Source organism: Arachis hypogaea, chromosome 17 (genome assembly GCF_003086295.3).
Source record: "Arachis hypogaea cultivar Tifrunner chromosome 17, arahy.Tifrunner.gnm2.J5K5, whole genome shotgun sequence".
NCBI lineage: Eukaryota > Viridiplantae > Streptophyta > Magnoliopsida > Fabales > Fabaceae > Arachis > Arachis hypogaea.
In genome coordinates this window covers 113,989,327-114,012,912 of record NC_092052.1, presented here as the reverse complement: position 1 = coordinate 114,012,912, position 23,586 = coordinate 113,989,327, and the positions used below count along the sequence as shown (strand labels likewise).

The 23,586-nt window shown below is 35.5% G+C and overlaps 2 protein-coding genes and 1 long non-coding RNA gene across 3 annotated transcripts; all 3 read left to right on the top strand.

Moving 5' to 3' along the window:
• Positions 1-11,688: 11,688 nt before the first annotated feature.
• LOC112764198 (uncharacterized) lies at positions 11,689-16,049 on the top strand. The gene is made up of 2 exons (XM_025809742.3): positions 11,689-13,363; positions 15,683-16,049. The coding sequence occupies exons 1-2, from the start codon at positions 12,168-12,170 to the stop codon at positions 15,705-15,707; spliced, it is 1,221 nt and encodes a 406-aa protein (XP_025665527.1). The 5' UTR covers positions 11,689-12,167; the 3' UTR covers positions 15,708-16,049.
• A 1,559-nt stretch (positions 16,050-17,608) lies between these two features.
• On the top strand, positions 17,609-19,474 carry LOC112766003 (uncharacterized). The gene has a single exon (XM_025811856.2). The coding sequence runs from the start codon at positions 17,609-17,611 to the stop codon at positions 19,472-19,474; it is 1,866 nt and encodes a 621-aa protein (XP_025667641.1).
• A 554-nt stretch (positions 19,475-20,028) lies between these two features.
• On the top strand, positions 20,029-23,077 carry LOC140181024 (uncharacterized). Its single transcript, XR_011875525.1, has 2 exons — positions 20,029-20,402; positions 21,944-23,077. It is a non-coding gene; the product is annotated as an uncharacterized lncRNA (long non-coding RNA).
• Positions 23,078-23,586: the final 509 nt, after the last annotated feature.

Sequence of the window (23,586 nt, the reverse complement as noted above, 5' to 3'; positions counted from 1 at the left end):
TATATTTTTCAATTATTCTCACTTTGATGTATTCATTCTCAATTAGGTCTCACTTGGATGTGTTCGATTTTAATATTATACCCACTATTTGTGTTTAGATTCAATTATGTTCCTAGAAAAGTGAATTATGTAAATGTTGTAAGAATTAGTTTCAACATTTGATGAGCTATTTTTCGGAGTAGATCATTAATTATATCCCAGACATTTGTATTCTAACTTCAAGAAGAGATTTTTAAAACTCAAACTAAAGCGCTCATGATGTGTAATTGACGGCAGGATAACATTGAATCACTTTTACAAACGTTAGGGATATAAATAGGACGATTTAAACGTTAGGGACACAAATAGGATTTACTCTAAACGTTGGGGACAAAAATGATACTTTACTCTTATTATAATTTGTCTAAAATATATTTTATATTATATATGTAATATGTCATCATATCTTAAAAAAAAAGTTAAAATTCAAGTTTTCACATACTTTATGTTGTATTGTATTTCATATCCGTATTAGTGTCAATGCCTATATATATTTCATAGCTATATACTAGAGGTGATGTGATTTGTTTTTGGGTATGAAGTATATAAAGATTATTTTGTCTTCATACATTTTAACTTTTACTACTACAATTGAATGCATGTTAGCCTAAGATGATGGAGTAGGCAATAAAAGAGAAATATATTATCTAAGTCGAGTTTTATCTGATGTTGAGTCTCGATATTTTCCTGCTGAAAAATTATGTTTGTCACTTTATTATGCTTGTATAAAAAATGTTACATGATTGCTAAAACTATTAAAGTAATTGCAAAGACAGATCTCGTAAAGTATATGATGTCCTATCCACTCTTGCGTGGTCAAATAGGTAAATAGATGCTTGCTTTGATCTAATTCGATTTACAATATATTCGTGTGAGGATGTAAAAGATCAGGTCATTGTAGATTTTTTAGTCGATCGACATATTAATTTGAATGACTAGGGAGAAAATTATATTAAAGTCAAATCTTGGAAATTGTATTTTGATAGATCGAAACATAAAGATGGTGCTAGAGTTGGTATTCTAATTATATCTCCAAATGATATCCCATCGAAGTTCTTATTTGAATTGAAATATCAATGTTCTAATAATGTAACTTAATACGAGGCATTAATACTTTAACGAGATTATGCAGGTGGAGGAGAGAAAGTATGCTGTCAAATTAACAGGGTTTTAGTAAGAATTGGATAAAAGAAGATATGAAATTGGTGGATTTTTCCTTAGCGATCTTGCAATTGGATTGACAGAATTTTAGTAAGATTGGAGTGGTTGAAGATATTTCCACGAGTACAAAATTAGGAGTACAAAATCAGTAGTACACTACAAAATTAATGAAGAGGCAAATGAATTAGCCCAAATTACTTTGAAATACAAAATTTTTCCTTATACATTAGACAAATTGGCAAAGGTGCAATAAGTTTTAGTGCTAGTTGGAGAAAGAGAAGTATCGGTGATAGATGATTGGGATGATGATGATTGGTGAAAACTAATTGCTTCATATTTAAAGAATCCTAACACAGGTTGATAGAAAATTAAAGTTGCAATCGATGAACTTTGTAATGATGGGAGGTGGGTTATACAAGAAAAGTGTCGATAGAAATGTTATGAAGTGTTTAAGCGAATCTGAGGCTATGATGCTTTAGGTGAAGTTCATGAAGGAATTTGTGGAGCACATCAAGCTTGTGAAAGAATGAAATGGGTTTTTCGTCGTGATTGAGTATGTTGGCCAACTATCGTAAGGGGTTGTATTGGATATGCTAAAGCTTGTTTGGAATATAAAAAATACGCGGTAGTTCAACAAATTCCTGCATCAAACTTGCATTCTATTATCAAGTCATGACCATTTTCAAGGTTGGATTTTAGACATAATTTGTTTGATTCATCCATCATCATCGAAGGGTCATAAGTATATTTTAGTGGCGATCGATTATTTTACCAAATAAGTCGAAGCTATAGCTTTGGTGATGTAACATAAAGTGTTATTGTGAATTTTATCGAGGAAAACATTATCCATCAATTTGACATCCTCCAAAAATAAGTATTGACCAAGGAACTATGTTTGTTGGTCGACACATAACTAAATTTGCAGCATCTAGGGATATTAAATTGGTTACATTGATGCCTTACTATGCACAAGAAAATAGCCAAGTAAAGGCACCAAATAAAATTATAATAGGTTTAATTAAAAAACATGTTAGTCGTAAACCTCGCAATTGGCATGAAACTTTAAGGCAAGTGTTGTGAGCATATCAAAATTCACCAAGAGGTTCAACTAAAACATCTCCTTATAAGTTAGTCTACAATCACAGTGCTATTTTTCCTTTAGAAATTAACTTGAATACTATAAGAGTGATGAAACAAGAAGATTTGTCTGTCGAAGATTATTAGAATGCAATGTTTGATGAATTGAATGAGTTAGATAATGAACATTCAATTTTATTGGATAATATCATTCGACAGAAAGAAAATAAAGCTAATGGATATAATCGACACGTGAAGAGTAAAGTCTTTTAAATTGGCGAGTTGGTGATGAAAGTCATTCTTTCGTTTAAAGAGAAATTGAAAGTATATGGTAAATCGTCACCAAATTGGGAAGATCCTTACCAAATAGTTAAAGAGTATTTAGGACATGCATATAAAATTAAAGACATCGATACTTGTAGGAAATTGAAATCAATAAATGGCAAATACTTAAAGTAATTCAAAGTCAGCGAGTCAAGTGAATGATAAGCAAGTATCGAAAAGTGTTATGACAAAAAAAGCATTATAGAATTTAAAGCAATACAAAATTCACTTGGCATACCAAACCTTCAGTCTTCGTATGGTTGCAAAAGTTGATCCAGTTCATCCTTTAAAATGTTTTTCTCTTGCTCGAGCATTTGAACCTTTTGCAGTTATTTCTTTTCTATAACACGAACATGAGTAGTTCAAGCCTCTAGATCAGTTTTCTCCTTTGATAAAGATAAAATTTCTTGGTAAAGAGTTTGTTTCCTTTGTTAAATCTTCTCGAAGGGACTTCGAAGGAAGGTTTCATTCTGTTTGATCTCAGCAAGCTTTATCTTTAATGCTTCTTTTATTTTTTCTTTGAAACTTTTTCCTTCTTAATGATCAGGGAAGTATCGAGCTTTGTATCTTGATCTTCAATTATTTCCAATTCTTTCCTTTGGTATTCAAGTTTGCCTTGGTATTTGAAGAGTTTCTTAGCATGGTTGATAAAAGATTTGACAGGATCAGTGAAGTCAGGAAAAATTTAAAATTAAATAATGGAGCTCAAAATGTCATTAAGAGAAGTGTTTAGACCGTTTTGAGTGGACCATGCTTTGACAGGGTTGGCAAGTTGAGTTCTCAATTGTTTCAAAATTTCAAACATGTTGGGATCCATGGTGGGTTTGATCGAGACTTGATGTTGAACTTCCTTAAGAGGACTTGAAATTTTGGAACCAATTTTTAAATGTTCTAATTTGTTCTCTGAACTTGACAAATCTTTATCCTTCCCTTTGGAAATTTTTGACATGACACCAAGAACCTCACTAAGATTAAGTTCATCTTGATCTACCTTCTTGACTTCAACTTCTTGGTCGATTGCTTTGGGATCAAGTTGAAGCAAATGAGAATGTGGATGTTGCTCAAATGAGGTAATGTCTCGGTCCTCGAAAATTGGGATCAGGTCAATAATGTTTGAATCATCCCTAACATTGCTTACAGGGCTAGCTTCTTTATTTTCTTCAACATTAAAAGGAAGTATTGAATCAGAGCTAAATGACGTTGAAGAATGTGTAGATTGGGCTTTAGTTTCTGGTTCCTCCACATGGGGGGCTAGTTTCTGTAATTTTGGGAGTTAGCAACCTTTTTCTACATATCAAAATAAATGGAGGTAATATACTAAACTTTTAATTGAGAAAATATGTACAAGGTAGTGTAAATACCTTAGTAGCTTATAAATCTACGAAGTTGAAAGAACTGATGGAGAAGACATCCTCGAAATTAGTATTGACATTTTCAACTCTTGATTTGGAGATCTTAATATTGGAACCTTTGGAGGGAAAATTAGTGGATTTGGTTGGTTTTTGGGCTAAAACTTGTCCTTGCTTAGACTTCTAAAAAAGAGAGAAAAGAAGGAAATGGAGTTAATGAACTATTGATAAAGGAAAAAAATTAAAGGATCAAAATTTATTCTAATTTACCTTTGCCAAATTTGAAGTTGTGGATGATACTTTCGATACTATGATTTTCTTCTTGGAAGAATTGGAAGTTTTTGCTTTATGTTTTAAGACCACTTTATTAGCAGGTTTCTCAACCATTATAAGGCAAACCTTTATCCTACCATGAAAAATTTGTTCAAGACTTCGATTATATTGTGAAAAATATTTTTGCCACCAGATAAGAAAGGACTTCGTGACATAAGAGCTGGGAACAAAGTCAATGGTTCGTAGTCAGATCGATGAGCTTCGTTTTGATTTAAGAGTTGATATATCTGCTTCGTCGAGTTGTAAACTTGCCTACTAGGCTGACTAAACAATTTTGACCCAAACAGATTTGGTAGGACTTGAGAAAATTAAATTTGTTGAGCAACCAAGTCAGGAGCATGAAGGGATACTCGATATTGATCCTTCTTATATACAGAGCAAACACTTCAATAACTGTGAACTTAGCCTAAGTGTTATCGACATAACATTGTACCTTTTCATTTTCAGATTTAGAGATCCTGAAGGCTTGAAACCAAGTTGGAGCACACTTGCGCTCAACAAAAAGGAGCAAAATTGAGTTCTTCATTTTGGAAAGATTTGGCATTATAAAGCTTGGTGAAAACCTCCTAGAATAAATCTTCCATAGTGAAACCTAAAAATTTAGGTTTCAACACTAACAACCTATTGCCTTTGATACGTTATTTTGTTGCAGTGGAACGCCATCAACAAACATGAACTTCTCAAAAATAGCATTAACCACAATTGAAAAAACCAAGGTGAAAACTTCCAGCAATAAGAGGAGTTCGCTCGCACAGACCTTCTACCATCTGGCCCAACTCATCCTATAAAATGCCTAAAAAGAGCTTGGCCAGGCAATAACTTGATGTGCCTTCATGAATGAGTATAGCTAAAGGCTGCTAAAGCTTTTGCAAGGTCATATTACGCGAGCAGAAAACTATCCCATTCAGCCAAAAGCATAGGAAGCAATATGTTCTTCGTCAGTGATAGGGTCATCACGTTGCCCCATGTTGTTTTTTATAAATTTTCCATAGGTTGGATTGTTCTAATTAATATCATACTCCTTGGTTGGCTTTAAGTCTGGAGAAATGTCGAACAATGTTAGACCTACCATTCCACACGGAAGGTGCAAATTGTTGGTTGTTCAACTCCAGCAATAAAGGGTGGCTCCGATCATCCAACGATGGGTAGTGAGTGGATATTGAGATAATCAAATAAGGTCGTATATGCCTCTAAAAGCCCAGAAATCTTTTTTGTGTGACTCAAGTCTTTTAAACCAAGTTAAGAAGTTGGCATTCTTGAAGGAGATTTTAGGGTTGTTTCAAAAACTACGAGTGACATCATCGAACGGAGCCATATATATGTCATTTTGTAAAGTTGGAAAGAAGGGTAAGACTTTATCGATACTGGAAGGGGACAGAAGAAGACTTAGAAAGCAATACACCTGATCATCGATAGCAAAAGGAAATTTTTTTTTTCTATATTGATGGTATTGATAGGATGCTCGATGGTGTCTAAGTCTCTCAATAAAACCTTAAGATTGGTGCTAGAAGTTTCCCTAATTGGTTTTCTCCATTTTCTTGGTATTTCAACGGCCTTTTTAGATGCCATAGCTAAAAAAAAAAAAGAAAATGAAAAAGAAAAAAGGGGTATTTTTAATATCAGTAGAAGCAAAATAGATTATTTCTAACTAATAAAAGAAAGAAGAAATAACAAATAGTGATACTTAGAAAGTAGGTTAATTTTGAAATATATCTATAAAATAAAACCAAGCTTCAGATACAGATTAACATTAGTATCAAATGAATTTGGAGCAATAAAGTTGTGGAGTAGTATCTAGATTCACAAGAGACGAAGCTTTAATTTTTGAAAATGGAAATGGGACTAGTTCTTAGTAGCAGCACATAGATAATGAAGAAATGGTCTTTCTGAGTTAAAGGGGAAGATGGTGCATGAAAGTATGAATATATTGAGAAAAAAGAGTTTAAAAAAGCTTTTTTTTACTGAATGTGAAAAGCGTGAGGCTGAATTGTAATTAAGTATTTATAAGCAAATAAGTTAAAAAGATAAAGCGTTTTGTTTCCGTTTTGAAAAAAGAGAAAGCTTGAAGTTAGTGGGAAGACATGTGTCATGAGACACACATTTAGAGGATATGATAGCAGGAGCAGTTATGAAAATAATGCCAGTTACAGAGTGTTGATTTTTTCAAATTTGATTGTTAGTAGGTCAAGAAATAATAAAGTTTTTATGGCCAACGAGTCAAAATTAATTACATAATCGAAGAAGGTCAAGAGAGTAGTAATTGTCAAAGGGAGAACTCAAAAAAAAATTTCAAATTCAAGGAAATATGTGTGAATAGTTATTTGGTGAGTTGATGGGCAAGTGACGCATCGTGAGATGATTAAGTGTAATCACCTACAAATTGACAGTCCACAATAGAATTGAGGTGGTGTCAATAGCATGGTGTTCGAGCAAAAAGACTTGATTGGTGGTCTTTTCGGCTGAGGGTGACATCAGTTTCAAAAATTGGTGAACGTAGTATATGAGATAATTATCAGACATGTGTTTGGCGGGAACGTTTATTCTTAGGTCCATTTTAAGGTAAACACGTGGAAACACAAAATTGGTAGAAGGTGGCTATAAATAAAGTGACAAATGATGAACAAAGGGTTGAAAATTTCACTGAAAAATACACTTACTCTCTTACACATTCCAATGACTTTCTATGATTTTGTCTAAGTTAGCTTTTTATGTAGGTTTTCTTCCACACTTTCTTTTATATTCATTTTAATTTTGCAATCTTTATTTTCTACAAAATTATATCTTTTGTAATTTTATTTTTTTAAATTAACTTTTTTTTCATCTTTGTAATTTGCACTCCAATTTGCTATGGAGTTTTTATTTATTTTGCACACATTTTGAATTTTTGAAAAGTGTTCTTTAAGTTTATCCAAACAAAGTTTATTTTTACCTCATAGATTAATTCTACAGAGTTTTTTTGACTTCATTATTGACAAAGTAAAAGATTTTGGTGCGCATAAAATTGGTATTCATAAATAGAAGTAGGTTTCACTCGCAAATATTTGATTTTGAACCACGTGAATTAATTTCAGTTGATTATTACTTTTGATTGCTAAAAATCTATATAACACACATAGAAACAAAAACCCAATCAAATGTTATCACTTGCATAATATATTAAATGAAATAATTAAAAATGATATATAATTTTAATTGAGTTGAGATCAAGCATTGAAATGACAAATCTCATAATGAGTCTTAAATTAATTTTTATGAGATGTAGTCTCACAAATTTTTTTTTGAAATAAAAAACTCAACACAACAAGGTGGAGCATCAACGTCTCAACAGAAAAGTACTAAACAGATAAAATAAACTAATTCCTAATCATCTTCGACAAAAGCCGTCAACAACCTAAAAAATCAAATATCACTCCATTCTTTGTAACTCTTAATCGACCTGTTAACTACTCTTGCAACACTTGATTCTTGATTCCTAAAAATTCTGTCATTCCTTTTCAACCAAGTGCTCCAAATGATAATAATGAAACCAAACTCACCAATATTCTATTAATTTAACTGCACGATTGACCCCCTGAACCACGTAAACTTACGATCATTCAGCTCTATATCCACCAGTTCGATAAGCTGTTAACACACTAGCACCTTTTCTTTCTTCCAACTGCACAACCTCATTGAAGACACCCATGTAGCAAAGAGGAACTTGACATATTTCCGATAAAAAACTCAACTTTTCCCACACTGCAAGCTTCTCTTCCCTTGTATGCGCACCATACACCAAGCAAACAGCACAAATAAAATTATTGTTTGTCAATTCCCCTTCTATACACAACCATCTCTTCCCTTTGTAACAATTACTCAACCTAAGCATCAAAACATCCCACATTATTAATAAACCTCCTGAAGCACCTTCCGATCCCACAAATTCCAAACTCACCGCATCATTACCCCAAAATTGCACTACATCAAACTCAGAAATCACCTCCTTCTTTGTCTTTATCAATCCTAATATATTCACATTATTTTTACTCTTAAAATTTTTACCATTTTCCACTTTCCAACACCCCCTAAACCCCTCATATTTCACAAACTAAAATCATTTAAAAACTTTATTACACACCTTATTTTGGTTTTTAGGGCGGCACCTTCTTGCTTTCTCTTTCTGTTTTGCTTGCCTTCTTTTTTGTGCCAATACTTCATTCTGAGCTTGGAGAATAGCCATAATGTCCTCATCCTCGTCATATAAAACAGCTCCTGATTCGACAGTCAGATCCCAAGCAGCCCTATTTTCAGCCATATCTTTATCCCAACTTGCTCCATGTTCCTCTTGATTAATTTCACCGTCTGCATCCTGCTCTGAGTCATCCGAATCTTCCAAGTTCTTTACGACCCTTTCATCATCCAACCCAATTTTCTGCACCACTGTATTCTCATCCTCTAAATCTGAATCTTGCATTGCATCACTCCTCATTAGACATATGCCAACATGCTGCTTACCACTCTCGTCCAAACTAGCGTGGATCTCATTAACTACACCTAGTGGAATGTTTTTCTCTACTGTGCTGTTCGAACAATTCTCCGCACCTCCGCCAATCTCTTTTCCAGCTTGATTCTGCTCGTTGGGTGTATAAGGGGCTTCATGCTCCTCCCTGTCCTCCATGCCATCAAGTTCAGCGCGGACATTATCACCTCCGCCACTAGCAGCTGACTTCCACACTGCTCCCAAATCTGCCTTGTCGGTGCTGTTCACTGTGGCATCAACCCACGAACTCCATGACTAGCCACGCCCCTCTCGTCACCGTCACCTGTAGCAGCTAGCAATGAGGCCATTTTAAAACGCACAATGACGTACTCTCCGTCGCACCACACAGCCACTTCGCCGCCACACCCCACTAACATTTGGGCCTTATATGCTTCAACTCAGCCCCAACTGAACTTTTGTTCAACACCAGATCAACCCCTTCCTTCCGTTTATCCCCGTATTCCCAAGTTTCTGTTCTTTCAGAGATTGCTTCGTTGCTGATTGTTTGAGATCCCATAGATTCCGCACTCACCATAACTGTCGGATATATCAAAGGATTATCCGTTCGCGTTTTCAAAAAACCCTCATGACACTCATCCAAATCCTCAACAGCAAATACCTTTCTATCCTTGTCATGCTCTGCCTCCCGTAGCCCATGTGGCATCATTACCACCGCATCCCATCCCACCTCCAACGGTTCCCTCTGAATTTCTAGTTCTTCACTTCTATGGTGTTCCAAGACAACTCTCTCTTTCTCGTTCACCTCAAAATTCTTTTCTTTGATTTTTTCTTGTTTTCCATCAAGAGACTCCCTGACATCTTCATCGTGTGTAGTGGTTTTTCTTTGGACATCAATCTTCCTCCTGTACTTAGCTTCACCCACAAAGATCTCTTTGCTCCTTAATCGCATTCCATTCATCTCCTTGATGGCCTTTAATGCACCTCCTTTTGTAGTATACCTGATAAAAGCAAACAGATGGATCCGGCCATACTTCTCCTTACGTGCCAAATTGATGTCATTTATCCTTCCTATCCACTTGAACATATGAAATAATTCATTCTTTGAAACATTTCCAGGTAAATTATCCACAAAAATTGTGAATGATTCACTCTCCAATCGGAGATACGCTTTCCAATTCCAAATCCGTGGATCTTTTTTAACATGAGGCTGTCTAACTTTATCCCGCCTTACATTAGATATAGATAGATTATAGTCTCACAAATATTTATATAACATTTTGTAAGATCCAAAATAAAATTAAACTAAAACCAAGTATTAGGAATGCTCTTAATCACAGCAAAAAAAAGTGGGTCGATAAAAGGATTTTATAATACACTATCCATATACATACAAAATTTTCAATGGCTAAGAATAATGGTGGAGGAACTGAATTGGTTCCAAAAACTTACTATGATACATATCTTATGACCTCCAATTCCATAACTATTTCTTATGGATTTAAATGATTTATGTTTTTTTAAACATTTTATTTTTGGATTTTTACGGTATCCCTCAATTCGACAACTCAATGACTAATTCATCGCAAACTAGAGTTTTATTTAAGGGTTTGTCGTTGACTAATATTGCTGCATGTACAAAACAAGATTTAAAACTCCAACCATACCACCATAGTTATCAGAACCAAACCGATAATCAAACCGGTCAAACTACTGGGTCACTAGTTTAACCAGTGGATCACATGTTGAACTAGTTGATTCGGTCATAATTAAATAATTATATAAAATTTAATTTAATTTTTATTTTCATAATAAATGTCTTTTTCTTTAATTTTATTTTATATTCAATTGATTATTATTTTCAAATTTTAATAACTTATCAATTAATTTATATTTATTATACTCTCAAGTATTTATAAATTCATATTTATTAAAATCTTACGTATTTATGGAAAAAAATAAAAATAATAATCATAGAAATAAAAAATATATTGTAATTAATAAATATTATGTTTTCTTTAAATTTGTAAATTTAATTTAATTTTATTTACATAATACATTTATTAAAAAAATTATGTATAAAAAAATATTTTTTTTAGTTTAACCGGATTAAACCGGGTCGATTTAAAGTGATTTTGTATGGATTTCACCGAATTGTATCGAATTTGACTAAGTTTGACTAGATTAATTGTTTGATCAGTTCAAATAATAATTCACACCAAATTGATAATCGGATGACCAAATTTTCGGTCTAACCAGTAGGACTGGAAGTGAGAGTTGAGTCAAGCTATACCAAACTCAAGCTCGACTCATAAAAAACGAGCTTGGCTCACGCTTCGGCTAATTAACAATCGAGTTTATTTTTTAAACTCAAACTCAGCTCACTAAAAACTCACAAACTGGTTCAAATAATAGGAACATAATCTATAATTCTCTATCAATAAATTATAACTTATATATTTTAAAATTATTTAAAAAGATCAATTCTATATATTATTTATCTATCAATAAATTATAAATTTTTTATTTATGTCCTACATCAAAATTATATATAAAAAATAAATATAAAATTTTAAATAATTAAAAGCATTAATATATATAATCGAACAATCACGAACTAATGAGTCGAATTTATCCAAATTCAAACTCGACTCATTTAATTTATAAATTTAATTCTAAGTTCAAATTTAGTTCACCAGCTCACGAATTTAACATATAATTTAACCACCTGAAGTATGGTTTAACCAGTTGAGCTAGGGCTCAGCTGCAATCGGTTCTAGTTTAATAACTATGACTCCAACATTCTGTCAAAGTGCCCCGTGTTCATATCAAAATTGATACAGAAATTTAAGTCTTCATTCATTGTTTTGAGAAGCCATTATCCAATCACGTTTTTTGTTTTTTGGTCGCTACCGTTTTACGTTTTCTAGGCAAAAAATAGTACGAAGCGAAACCGAAACGGAAACCAATCATTGTGGGCTTCTTTCAAGATTATGGGCCATAGTAAACTTGGGCCGACCAAGTACAAGTTCACGTGCAACACGCAAAGAGAGAGAGCGAGCGAGCGAGCGAGCGAGCGCCATATCAAGATTCAAGAACAGCATAGAACAGGAATTGATGTATCTTTGTTGATGAAAGTTGATGAATTGATGATGATGAAGAAAAGTCGTACAGCGCAGTTTGATTAAAGCTGAGTGACTTCAATTCGACCACATTGCCTAGCCCACTCTCTCATATCACTCCAACGCCACCCAATCATTATTTTCTGTCGCCCACTCTTCTAGAAACCCACCCTGCGGCTGCCGCTGCCGCCGCCGCCATCATCACCACCACCACCGTCACCGTAACCCTATTTTTCTGACGTAATTACTTTGCTGAATTGGCAATCAATTGAATCTGGGTGACATATGGGTGAACAAACACTAGGTCAAGAACAATCCCTAACACCAACCCCGATTGACCCTCCACCTCAACCTCCCTCCAATACCCCCGCTGCCGCGCCTGTCATCGAGACCACCACCGTTGCCAACGCCACCATTGCTCATGTTTCCCCCACAGAATCCGAACTGAGCAACAATAATGCTCCTCCTCCGCCAACAAACCCTACCGCACCACCTTCCAAAATCCCCCTCCGCCCTCGCAAGATCCGGAAGCTCTCCCCTGACCCCGCCGTCTCCCAGCCTCAATTGTCCTCCGCCGCCATCACTGAACCTCCAAAACCAACCTCATCCTCCAACTCGTCCTCCGCAGCCAAGTCTGCCAGCCGGAGCACCAAAACCGCTCAGCAGCAGCAGCAGCAACAGCAACAACAACAACGAGCCCTAGCGGTTCCGAGGGTTGTAGCGAGGTCGCTATCGTGCGAAGGAGAGGTGGAGATCGCACTCCGCTACCTCCGCAACTCGGATCCGCTCCTCTCCCCTCTAATCGACATCCACCAAGCACCAACCTTCGACAATTTCCACACCCCTTTCCTTGCCCTAACGCGCAGCATTCTCTATCAGCAGCTCGCCTATAAGGCTGGAACCTCTATCTATACTCGATTCATCTCTCTCTGCGGCGGCGAAGCCGGCGTTGTTCCTGAAACCGTTCTTGCCCTAACTCCTCAGCAGCTCCGCCAAATTGGGGTTTCTGGAAGGAAGGCCAGTTACCTTCACGACTTGGCGAGGAAGTACCAGAATGGGATACTCTCCGATTCGGCCATTGTAAATATGGATGATAAATCTCTGTTCACCATGCTCACAATGGTGAACGGGATTGGGTCCTGGTCTGTTCATATGTTCATGATATTCTCACTCCATAGACCCGATGTTCTTCCCATCAACGATCTTGGAGTCCGCAAAGGGGTTCAGCTTCTCTACAATCTTGAGGACTTGCCCCGCCCTTCTCAGATGGATCAGTTGTGTGAGAAATGGAGGCCTTATCGCTCTGTTGCTTCGTGGTATATGTGGAGATTCGTTGAAGCCAAGGGAACGCCTTCTAGTGCGGTGGCTGTGGCCACTGGTGCGAGTTTGCAGCACCACCAGCAGGAGCAGCAGCAGCAACAGCAGCAGCACCCTTCACAGCCTCAGCTTCTGGATCCCATAAACACCATGTTTAATATGGGGTAAGAACATTACTGATTTATTTCATATGCTTAATATATGGTGGTTTACCCTACGGTCCTCATGCTTGATGATAGGTGGGTTTTGTATATTAATGCTATAGTTGTGCATTTGCTCCCACAATATTTGGAATCCCATTTAATTTGTGATTCTTTTGGTCTCTTGTTTTCTTCCTTAAGAAAATGAAAAGAGATTGCTTCCTCAAGATTGTGGATGTTGTTGCTCATGCTTATTTGTGTTAGTAACGAAAACCATGTTAGTCTAAGGGGTTCTAACGCCTTGGAGCAAGACTCAAGAGGCGCCCAAGGGTGCTCAACAATAAAAAATCATAAAACACTTAACTAATAGGCATACACAAGGCACTTAGGCTTCTAAAGATTAGAGTTTATAATTAAACTAGTTGAATTGTATGATAGCGGTAAAGTTAATAAAATAGCAAATCTCTAAAGTTAAGGTCAGTCCAAAGTCAAGCGGTGATTCAATTCAGTTTAGCAGTGGATTGGCGCTGTAAATGACACGACTTCCTGTCTTCTCTGTCCTCTGGTCTCGAGGTGGAATGGTGTTGTAGGGCATCAATTTGTTACCCTCTCTAATCCAATTTTCAAGTAGTGGAGTGGTGCTGGACTAGGCTGTTTACTTTCCCCCTTCTCCTCTGCTTCTGGCAAAGGAGTGGGTTCATGGGCAATTTTCCCCCCATCTTGGCACCTTACCTTGGTTCAAACATAAAGCATTTCCCAAGTGTTTGATATTTTGAGAACTTTCAGGTGATGATGGTCGTCCTTCTAGGACATGCATGAATCGTGTATGAAATGTGGGAGTGGGAGCACAACCTTGGAAAATGATGTGAAACCTTCAAATGTCGTTGTAGCTCTTGTTCACAAGATCCTTTATGTTGTTGCTTCTTCCTAGATTGTTTTTCTTAATTTGTTGGACAGGTTTTCCTTTTATAATCTTCCCTTTCTTTTGAGTAGTTAATCACATTTAAGATGCTCTTTCATCTTATGGAGCGTGAGCTATTCTCTTTATTTCTTGTTTACTTTTCTGTTGATTTGGTAGGTTGGCTCTTGGCTGACCACCTGACTCTATCCTTTTTTTTGTTCTCTTTTTTGTTGGGATGGGGATTTCTCCTTTTTTTTTTTTCTAGAAAGATTTTTAAAAAGGTGATGGATATCTCAATGATCCCACATGGGACGTGCTCTATATTAGAAGATTTAGTACATGGTCAGATTTAATCATTTCATTGAACATGATGCATATTTTTAGGATGACGCTATCTTTTTTATCTGTCCTTTGGCCAAAGGAAGCAAGATAAAAATAGCTATCACTACTCTATGTTGGATGAGATTATTGTCGCATAACTTAATGAGTCAATGGACTTTGGCCAAATTAAATTGTAACATTCATAAATGTCTTTACCGTGTTATGTAACATTTAAGAAGAACACGCCTCCAACACATGGACATGGTACCAAAATATTGTGTCCATCCTTATACATAATGCCCAAGTTGGGAGGCATTGTATGTAAATGAGTAAAGGGGATGTATGACTCCTCTTCTTGTTTGATCATTCTAACAGAAGTGGTTTGAATTCAGGGCTACTTTTGTTATGCAAATTAATTAGACTCTCGGACAAATTGTATTTTGAAATTTCATCTTTATTTTTCTTCAGCTTTTACTTTTTCCATATTAAGGTTTCTGTCGATATGTCTGTTATGGCTTGTTTTGCATCCTTATTGAGCAAATTTTAGTATTTTGTTTTGTTGTCAGTGTGATTGGATTAAAATATAATAGGACTTTTCATTTGAAGGAAGCTAGTGTGGTCCATTATAGAGTCCTGAGCTTAACATTATCCATAGTGCCCTTGTCATATCAAGACAATATTACGGCAGGAATTTATTTCTTTGCCTGGTTCTTTAGAATATATATCCTCTGTGATTGGCTAATATATACCATTGTTTACCCCTCTGTTTTGTGGATTATATTTTAATTTTTTTTATTGTGTGTTCATTACATATGTTTCGTGTTTGTTGGTGTCAAGTTTTTTTTTCTAATTTATTCATGCATATACATACCTTTTTATTTTAAGCTCTTAACGAAAATTTGTGAATCTCAATTTGTAATTTTTTTTTTTGTTTAATTGCAAATTCAAATGTTGATCTATTCCGTGTTTTACAATCGACTAGACAGACTTGTATTGTTCAGTAACTCTTTCTTTTTTTTTTTTTTTTTTTTTTGGTTGGGGGGGGGTGGTTCTTGATTATTCTGTCTGACCGATTACATAATTTGCATGAAGTCCTCTCATGTAGTTGTAATATGGTACAGGGCGGCCTGTGCTTGGGGACAATGATTGCCGTGGAATGTAGAGAAGTGAAGCCATCAGATAGCGGTCGATCAGATTTGAAGTTGCAAATTCTAGGCATGAAGTGTACTTATTGGTAGATTTAGGTTGAAACTCGAACAATGGAGCATTTAAGGATACGAGTGTATGGATTGCCTTGTGTTCAGCAAGACCAGGGCAAGAGTAATAAAGGCTTGTCCTTAATTTTGTTTCATTATTGTTGCAGCAGGAGACCATTTTGAATATGTCAAGTGGTCTTTCATATGACAATACTAAAGAGTGCACTGCTCCACTGTGTTCGGCTTTTTGCCGCTTGGACCCTTGTATCTATTGTCAATGTTTGACTCCTTATCTCTCCTGCTTCTGACTGGCCCCTTATCTATGTTAACTAGTTACATTTTAAATAACCGATTCAGCGTTGACTAATTCCTAATTATCCTGATAAATACGTTATACACCTGTGCACCACTGCCATGTGGTCGTAAAATCACGGGGAAAAAAAAGAAAAACATACACACACGAGCGCAAAGTTTTACTCAACATTAGAATGTGTTTGTCATGCCAAAATAGTGAGAAATAAGTAAATTACACTGAAAATTTTATATTAATATTGAGAAAATGGTGTATCATGTTCTTGAAATTTTGATCGAGTTATAGCTCGTTTTAAACAAAGGTTAGAGGGATTGACGGTGTGGGTATTTACAAAAAGGGGATTTTGTAGACTATAAATTTTTGTTTAATTTGTTTAAAAGTAGAGATAGAATAAGGTAGGATTTATCTCTCTATTTTTAAATCATATGAGTAAATATTAGACATTATAAAAGAAACTTTCCAAAAGTTACTTTAATACTTAAGTTATAGAATATTTTGAAACTTAAAACTTACCTATTGTTGACAATTAGATAATTATTCTTTTCAACTATTGAATGGAATGTAGAATTTATATATATAAAAAAAATAATACTAGAAGGTCATAAAAAATAAAGTATGTTGTTGGATTAATAGACTAAAGGAACTAGATTAAAGGAATTGAATTGATGATTAAATAATGACAAAAAAATAAATCAATTCTGATGGCTCATAGTATTTTTCTTTATATAATATAAATTCTAAATTCTATCCAACTAATGAAGGGAGTGAGTTAATTTGATATATAAGAAGTAAGTTTGCAACATTAAATTAACATGCATGTTAATTTTTACTTTAAACTTAGAATGTTTGATTAAAATAATGGTTTTGATTGGAGTTTGCAAACTAGAAATGTCCTTAAATATAAATGTGAATCATATAGTCTATATCATAATTTTATTTGAAGGTAATTCCAAGGAAACAACGTGCTATGCATTAGGAGTGTTGTAGTTAAAGAGTCCCCACCCTCGGTACGCTTCCATTTAGGAAAGTTGCATTGCCAGCCCTTATTAGCACAAAAATGGAACGATTTTGCTGAATGGAGAATACACTATTCTTCAAGATAAAATCAGAATTCAGAAGATGCTACTATCTTTACAACAAGACAGTAGTGAGTGATTAAGGATAGCAATCTACTTTTTAAAAATACAAGAAATATTGGGGATTTCGGGGACGGCCATAGTATATCAGCAACATCACAAATCCAACAACAACAACCCGACAGTAATTGTTGTTACAGCTTTACTCCAGTGGGATATGCTATTAGCATATGCCTTTATTCCTCCTAGTTTTCGTAATCATCACTACCTCCTCATGCAATTCAATTCAGTCCTTTGTCCCATATTATGTAATCCATTCATACATTTTACATTTAAAATGAAATAATTAACGAATGACAAGTTAATTAACTTAAAATATGTACATTACACATTGAATCATCTAAAATGTTTTGACTATAAATAGAGAAATGATCAGCTCCCAGTTTCCGCAGAGAAATTAAAATGAAGTACGAGTATGAGAATTATGACCCTTCATTCCCTGACCAACCGGTGGTTGATCAATACCTGCCGGTATGGTCTAGGCTACCGGCATTTGGGTCCAAGCCAGCATTCATTTGGGCTCATGACACCATCCTAACCTACTCACAACTCAATGCCTCAGTTGACCACATCTCCTCCCACCTTCTCACTACTCCCACTCTTCAAAGAGGTGACACTCTCCTTCTTCTCTCTTCTCCAGGTCTTCACTTTGTTGAACTCATCTTCGCTTCCCAAAGGGCTGGTCTTTTATCTGTCCCTATAGTCCCTCCTCACCCTTCTTTCGCTAATGAAAATTATCACCACCTTCTTAGAGTTATCTCGCAGACTAAACCCAAAGCTGCAGTTGCTCATTCTTCTTACATTTCATGTATCCAACGCTATCTCTCTGATCACAACAACATTAATCATAATCTTAATCTTATTCGTGCGTTACAAACCATGAACTGGATTTCCATTGAGGACATCAAGCATGGTGCTAATAATAATAAAAATAATGATAAATTTGGTGGATCCCTAACATACAATGGTTGCAGGGAGAATGATGTGTATCTTGTTCAGTACACTTCTGGCGCCACCGGGATTCCGAAACCGGTTCTTGTAACGGCGGGTTCAGCCGCACATAACGTCAGAGCTGCTAGGAGAGTCTATGATCTTCACCCAAACAGTGTTATTGTTTCGTGGCTTCCTCAGTACCATGACGCTGGCCTCATGTTTTTGTTGTTAACCATTGTTTCTGGTGCTACTTGTGTTCTTACTTCACCAACCTCGTTCATCAAACGTCCCAGGTTGTGGCTTGAATTGATCTCTGAATTCAAGGCCACGTGTACTCCTGTACCTTCTTTCACGTTGCCACTGGTTCTCAAACGTGGAGGAGTTGATAAAGGAGTTTCTCCCATTAATCTCTCCCATTTGAGGAACCTTATACTCATCAACGAACCTATTTACAGAGACTGTGTCGAAGAGTTTGTTGGAGTCTTCGGTCCCTTTGGGTTAAGCTCTTGTGCCGTTTCTCCTTCTTATGGTTTAGCTGAAAACTGCACCTTTGTTTCCAGTGCATGGAGGAGTGAAAGTGACGCGTATTCTTCTAGTAGCTTCCACGATTTTCCAACTCACAACAAGCTTTTACCGGTTGCGAGACTATGTAGGAAGGAGGAACAAGAAGACATGGAAATCGTGGTGGTTAATGAAGAGACTCATGAGCCAGTTGAGGATGGCGTTGAAGGTGAGATTTGGGTTTCATCACCAAGCAATGCTTCTGGATACTTGGGACACCCTTCTTTGACGAGAGAAGTGTTCCATGGAAGACTGAGGAACATGGTTGGAAGATGCTTTCTTAGAACACGTGACACAGGGATTGTTAAAGGAGAGGGGAGATACCTCTTTGTTACTGGAAGGTGTGAAGATATAATCAAGCTCCAAAATGGTGAAAAGATTCATCCTCATTACATTGAATCTGCAGCCTATAACAGTTGCACAAAGTTTTTGAGAGGTGGTTGTGTTGCGGCGTTTAAAGTTTCTGAAACAGTTGTTGCAGTGGTGGCGGAGTTACAGAGAACTGAGAAAGAGATAATGGTGGATAATGAGGTGTTGGGTAGCGTTTGTAATGGGATCAAAGAAAGTGTTTTGAAGAAGGAGAATGTTCAAGTTGGGTGGGTTGTTTTGGTTAAGAGTGAAAGTGTTCCAAAAACCACTTCTGGGAAATTGCAAAGATGGCTTGCTAAGGAGAAGATTCTTGGTGGGAAAATGAAGGTTGTGATGGAGATGAAATTTGGTGATGATGATGTTAGTAGAACTTTACCAACTGGGTCGTTACTTTCACTTCTCTGATCACATACATAAAAACTGTATGGTTAGTAAAGTAATCTATGACGAGTTTATGTATTATTATTACTGTTGCAAGAGATGAGTGTAAATAGTTGTTGAAGATTGAGTCTACACCAATACCTCTGTATTATTGTATGGTGTTTACTCTGATACATATTTGGATTGTGCATAGATAGAGGGAGAAAAAAAAAAAAAGAGAGAATAAATACTATTTTGTGGATATATATATGGGTGATGGTGAATGAAAGAGAATCGCCAACCTGTGAACGACACATGGTTTGAAAGGGGTAGAAGATCAAATTTGTTGACTCCACGGTGAATTCGCTAATGGAGGCATAGTAAATGTTTTCTATGCTAAACCATGATAATTAATTAACAAATAAATTAGTGAATGATGGAAATAATCTGTAGTTGGATTTTTTTAAATGTCATACACTCCCATTATTGAAGAATGGGAAGAATAGAAATAGAAAGAATGGGAAGAATAGAAATAGAAATTAAAAGGTAAAATTAAATTTTTTTTATATTTATGAGCTAAATGAACAAACATTCAAAGTATTTGAGAAAATTAAGGTTCAATCTAAAATTCAGTGCTCAGTTGTGGGAGGTGGGACGAAGGTCATCTTCGACGTCGCTTCTGGAAGTGGATTCATTGAGGAAAGTTTAAAAGAAGGATACAATCGTTGGTGGAGACGACTTCATCCGAGGGCAACATCAGAATCAGCATATTCGCTAGCAACTCAGAGAGAGGAGTGGAACCCTAGGCTTTGCTCTATTATCTTCTCTCCTCGGTCTTCTTTCCTTTTTCTCTGTCTATCTCTCTCAAGGCTGGAAATCCTGAACCCTGGCATTCAGTGCTAGCTCTCTGCCACCTCCAGTGTCCATCGTCTCTCTTCCTATGTGTGGCTGTTGTTCTGATGGTAGACAATTGGTAATGTTTGTCCTTCTTGTGTGCTCTAATTTTAGTGTTTTTTTTTTCAAAATCAGATGAATATATGCAATTGTTTTGAATTTGCTGAGATGGTTTTGTGTCAATTGATTCTATTAGGCATATGATATACTGGTTTTGTTCCAAACAAATTGCACATACATGGTGAATTTGAATTTCCAAAACGAAATAAATAAATTGAAAATAGAAAACAGTTATAATATTCAACATCAAGATGATCCATATAATCAATCACCCCAAAATTGTTTCTTATCGGCTCCTTTTAACTCTGCATCCTCCAAATAATTGATTGGAACAAAACTCGATCCTTCTGACTTTACCAATAACAGTACATATAATAGATATAAGAGCACATATAAGAGTACACATAAGAGTACCAATAATAGTACACATAATAGATATAAGATTTAACCATAGCCAAATTATTCATATCTCCGTATAGAAAAATCAAATGACAAAATCTATGCATTTAAAAAAAAACAGTGTGAGTTAAGTACAAATAATTTGTACCAAAGTGAAATTTATATCATTTTTTAGCAATTCTCCTCCGGTCACAGATACACAAGTATTTTGGTAGTAAGTGTTTTGCTTTTGTTCTGTTTATTTATAGGCAAGATGCTGAAAATTTTTCTTGAACCGTTTCTAAAAATATATTTTTTAGATTGCTCTAAAATGAAAACAAAATGGTTTTCCTTCTGAAATACCTTTAAGTTGGACCTTTTCTTTAACTATTTTCGTCATTAAATATTACCGGTCACATATTCTAGCATTTGCAACTTTTGAACTCCCACCAAAAGTGGTTATTGGAACAAAAAATCTGGAATTATTTTTTCCATTTAAGGCCAGATGTGGTCAAATTTTTTGTCTTAAGTTACATGTTTCATTCTCATTCTATTTTGTACGGTGATCCTTCTCTATACGGCTCTTACTTTTTAAGGGATAAATTTTAGGGATTAATATTTAACACTTTATTTCTGTTATTATGACCAATGATTGTTGTTGAATATTAGAAGTATTGATAAAGTTGTGATTTATGATTCTCATATTTATGTATGAGCTATAAACGATTGAAAACATACTATTTCTTCCTCTAATGTGATGCAAGCACCTATAGGTCTTGGCTCAAGGTTGCATTCAAACATAGGTTGGTCTAGGTCTAGATAGCATGACAAATGATGTGAATACATGTCCCGTTAGTTTTCAACTGTGAACTATATTACAATAAGCGAAGCATTTGCATTAGCCATCAGTGGATGTCCTTAAAAATTTCTAAACAAATCTTATAGAATTTTTTTATATGATGTGTGCTTGTCAATTTAATTGGCTAAAAAATTTTAATAACAACTCATTCATAATTGGTTAGGGATCTACTACTCAGTCACAACTATGGACTTTAGTTAATGCCTAATTGTATAGCAATTGTCTCCATTTAAGTTAACTGTGTAATTTACTATGTATACGACATGCTTTGTTCTCGACTGGCTTCATTATTTTTTACCCTAAGATGTGTGAGAGTGAGACAGATTTGGACGATGGCAGCACGTCAGATTTGTCAGGCCAATAGAATGATGGTTGGAGCATTGATTCTGGTGACGAAGATGATTCGAACGGGTCGGAGGAACCGTATACTGACGAAGGTGATAGTGGCCCTGCAGACAGCGAATACCAAGGCTGCGATAGTGGTGGATGCAATGTAGATGCCTCAACAGAGGATCATGGGAACTCAGGAAATATCATGGGTGAACAATTTAGCAGACCAGACCCTGTGAATGATTTTGTGTTGTTATCTGCAGAGTTTACCGGGGTTGAAGATGCCTATGCAAGCTATGTGGGATATGCAAAGGGTATTGGTTTTGCCGTGAGAAAGGGTGATTCTGTTAAAGACGAGTAGAAAAATATTGTCAGGAAGTTTTTCTACTGCAATCCGCAAGGGCTGCGGGAAAAGAAGCACTATGAGAGGGTTGACAGAAAAAGGACCCATAAACCGGAGACGAAGACAACTTACAATGCCAAGCTTGTGTTTTTGGACAAAAGTTGTGGGAAGTGGCAGACGGAGGAATTGGTTGAGGAGCATAATCATAACTTGCGTCCCCAGCGTTCACTAATGTAATGGCACCGCATAGAAAGATCACAGAAGGTTACAAAGCGCATATACATAGCATGCATGAAGCCAGTTTCCAGACAACTCAAATAATGGGCTTCTTTGCCCATATGTGTGGTGGATATCGGCATATCGCAATCTTAACTTCATAAGTAAGGACTTGTATAATTATATGGATGGAGTTAGGCAATCCAGGATCGTTAAGGGAGATGCAGCCGCAGCAATAAGCTACTTGAAGGGCAAGGCTGAGTTGGATCCTATGGCAGTTGTGCAGTACACGTATTGCGCTGAGAAACACAACAATAAGCTACTTGAAGGGCAAGGCTGAGTTGGATCCTATGACAGTTGTGCAGTATACGTATTGCGCTGAGAAGCACCTTGATCACATGTTTTGGTCAGATGGTTACATGCAGCATGACTACGAATGCTTCGATGATGTGTTGGCATTCGACTTGACATATAGAAAAAATTTATACAACAGACCTCTTGTAATATTTTCAGGCACCAACCACCATAGACAGACAATTATTTTTAAACAAATATTTTTAAAATAAAACACATTGAAATATAATAAATAGAATCGTTAATTCAATATTTATCAATGAATAATTAACAGAAGAGAAAAATATTGCATAAATAATAGAAATAATTTGATAATATATAAATTAATTTAGACCATTAAAAAAAATAAAAAAGGTAACAAAAAATAAATATATAATTCTATTTTCTATTATATGGTACAATGTTAATTTATAATATAATAAGACATAATGTTCTCATAGATAAGAACATAAAATTTAATATTATTCTTTTCTAAAACTCATATCTGTACAAAGAATAATATTAATAGAAAAGAATAATATACGATGCAATGAGAGAATATAAATAAAAATAATAGTAGTAAAAAAGAATAGTATGTGTATCATATGATTCTTCATACTTGAACCCCTCTCCTCAAAGAAGGAGGCATGCATGATGAATAGCCACCAAGTTGTCATGCTTGTTAATATATATGTAAATTATAATACATATAGATATCTTTTATTAAATAGTTTACTTCTATTT

Excerpts from the sequence above, each read along its gene's own strand:
- LOC112764198 (XM_025809742.3), top strand. The coding sequence starts at position 12,168 with ATGGGTGAACAAACACTAGGTCAAGAACAATCCCTAACACCAACCCCG. Across the intron at positions 13,364-15,682 it reads AACACCATGTTTAATATGGG|GGCGGCCTGTGCTTGGGGAC; the intron begins GTAAGAACATTA and ends AATATGGTACAG.
- LOC112766003 (XM_025811856.2), top strand. The coding sequence starts at position 17,609 with ATGAAGTACGAGTATGAGAATTATGACCCTTCATTCCCTGACCAACCG.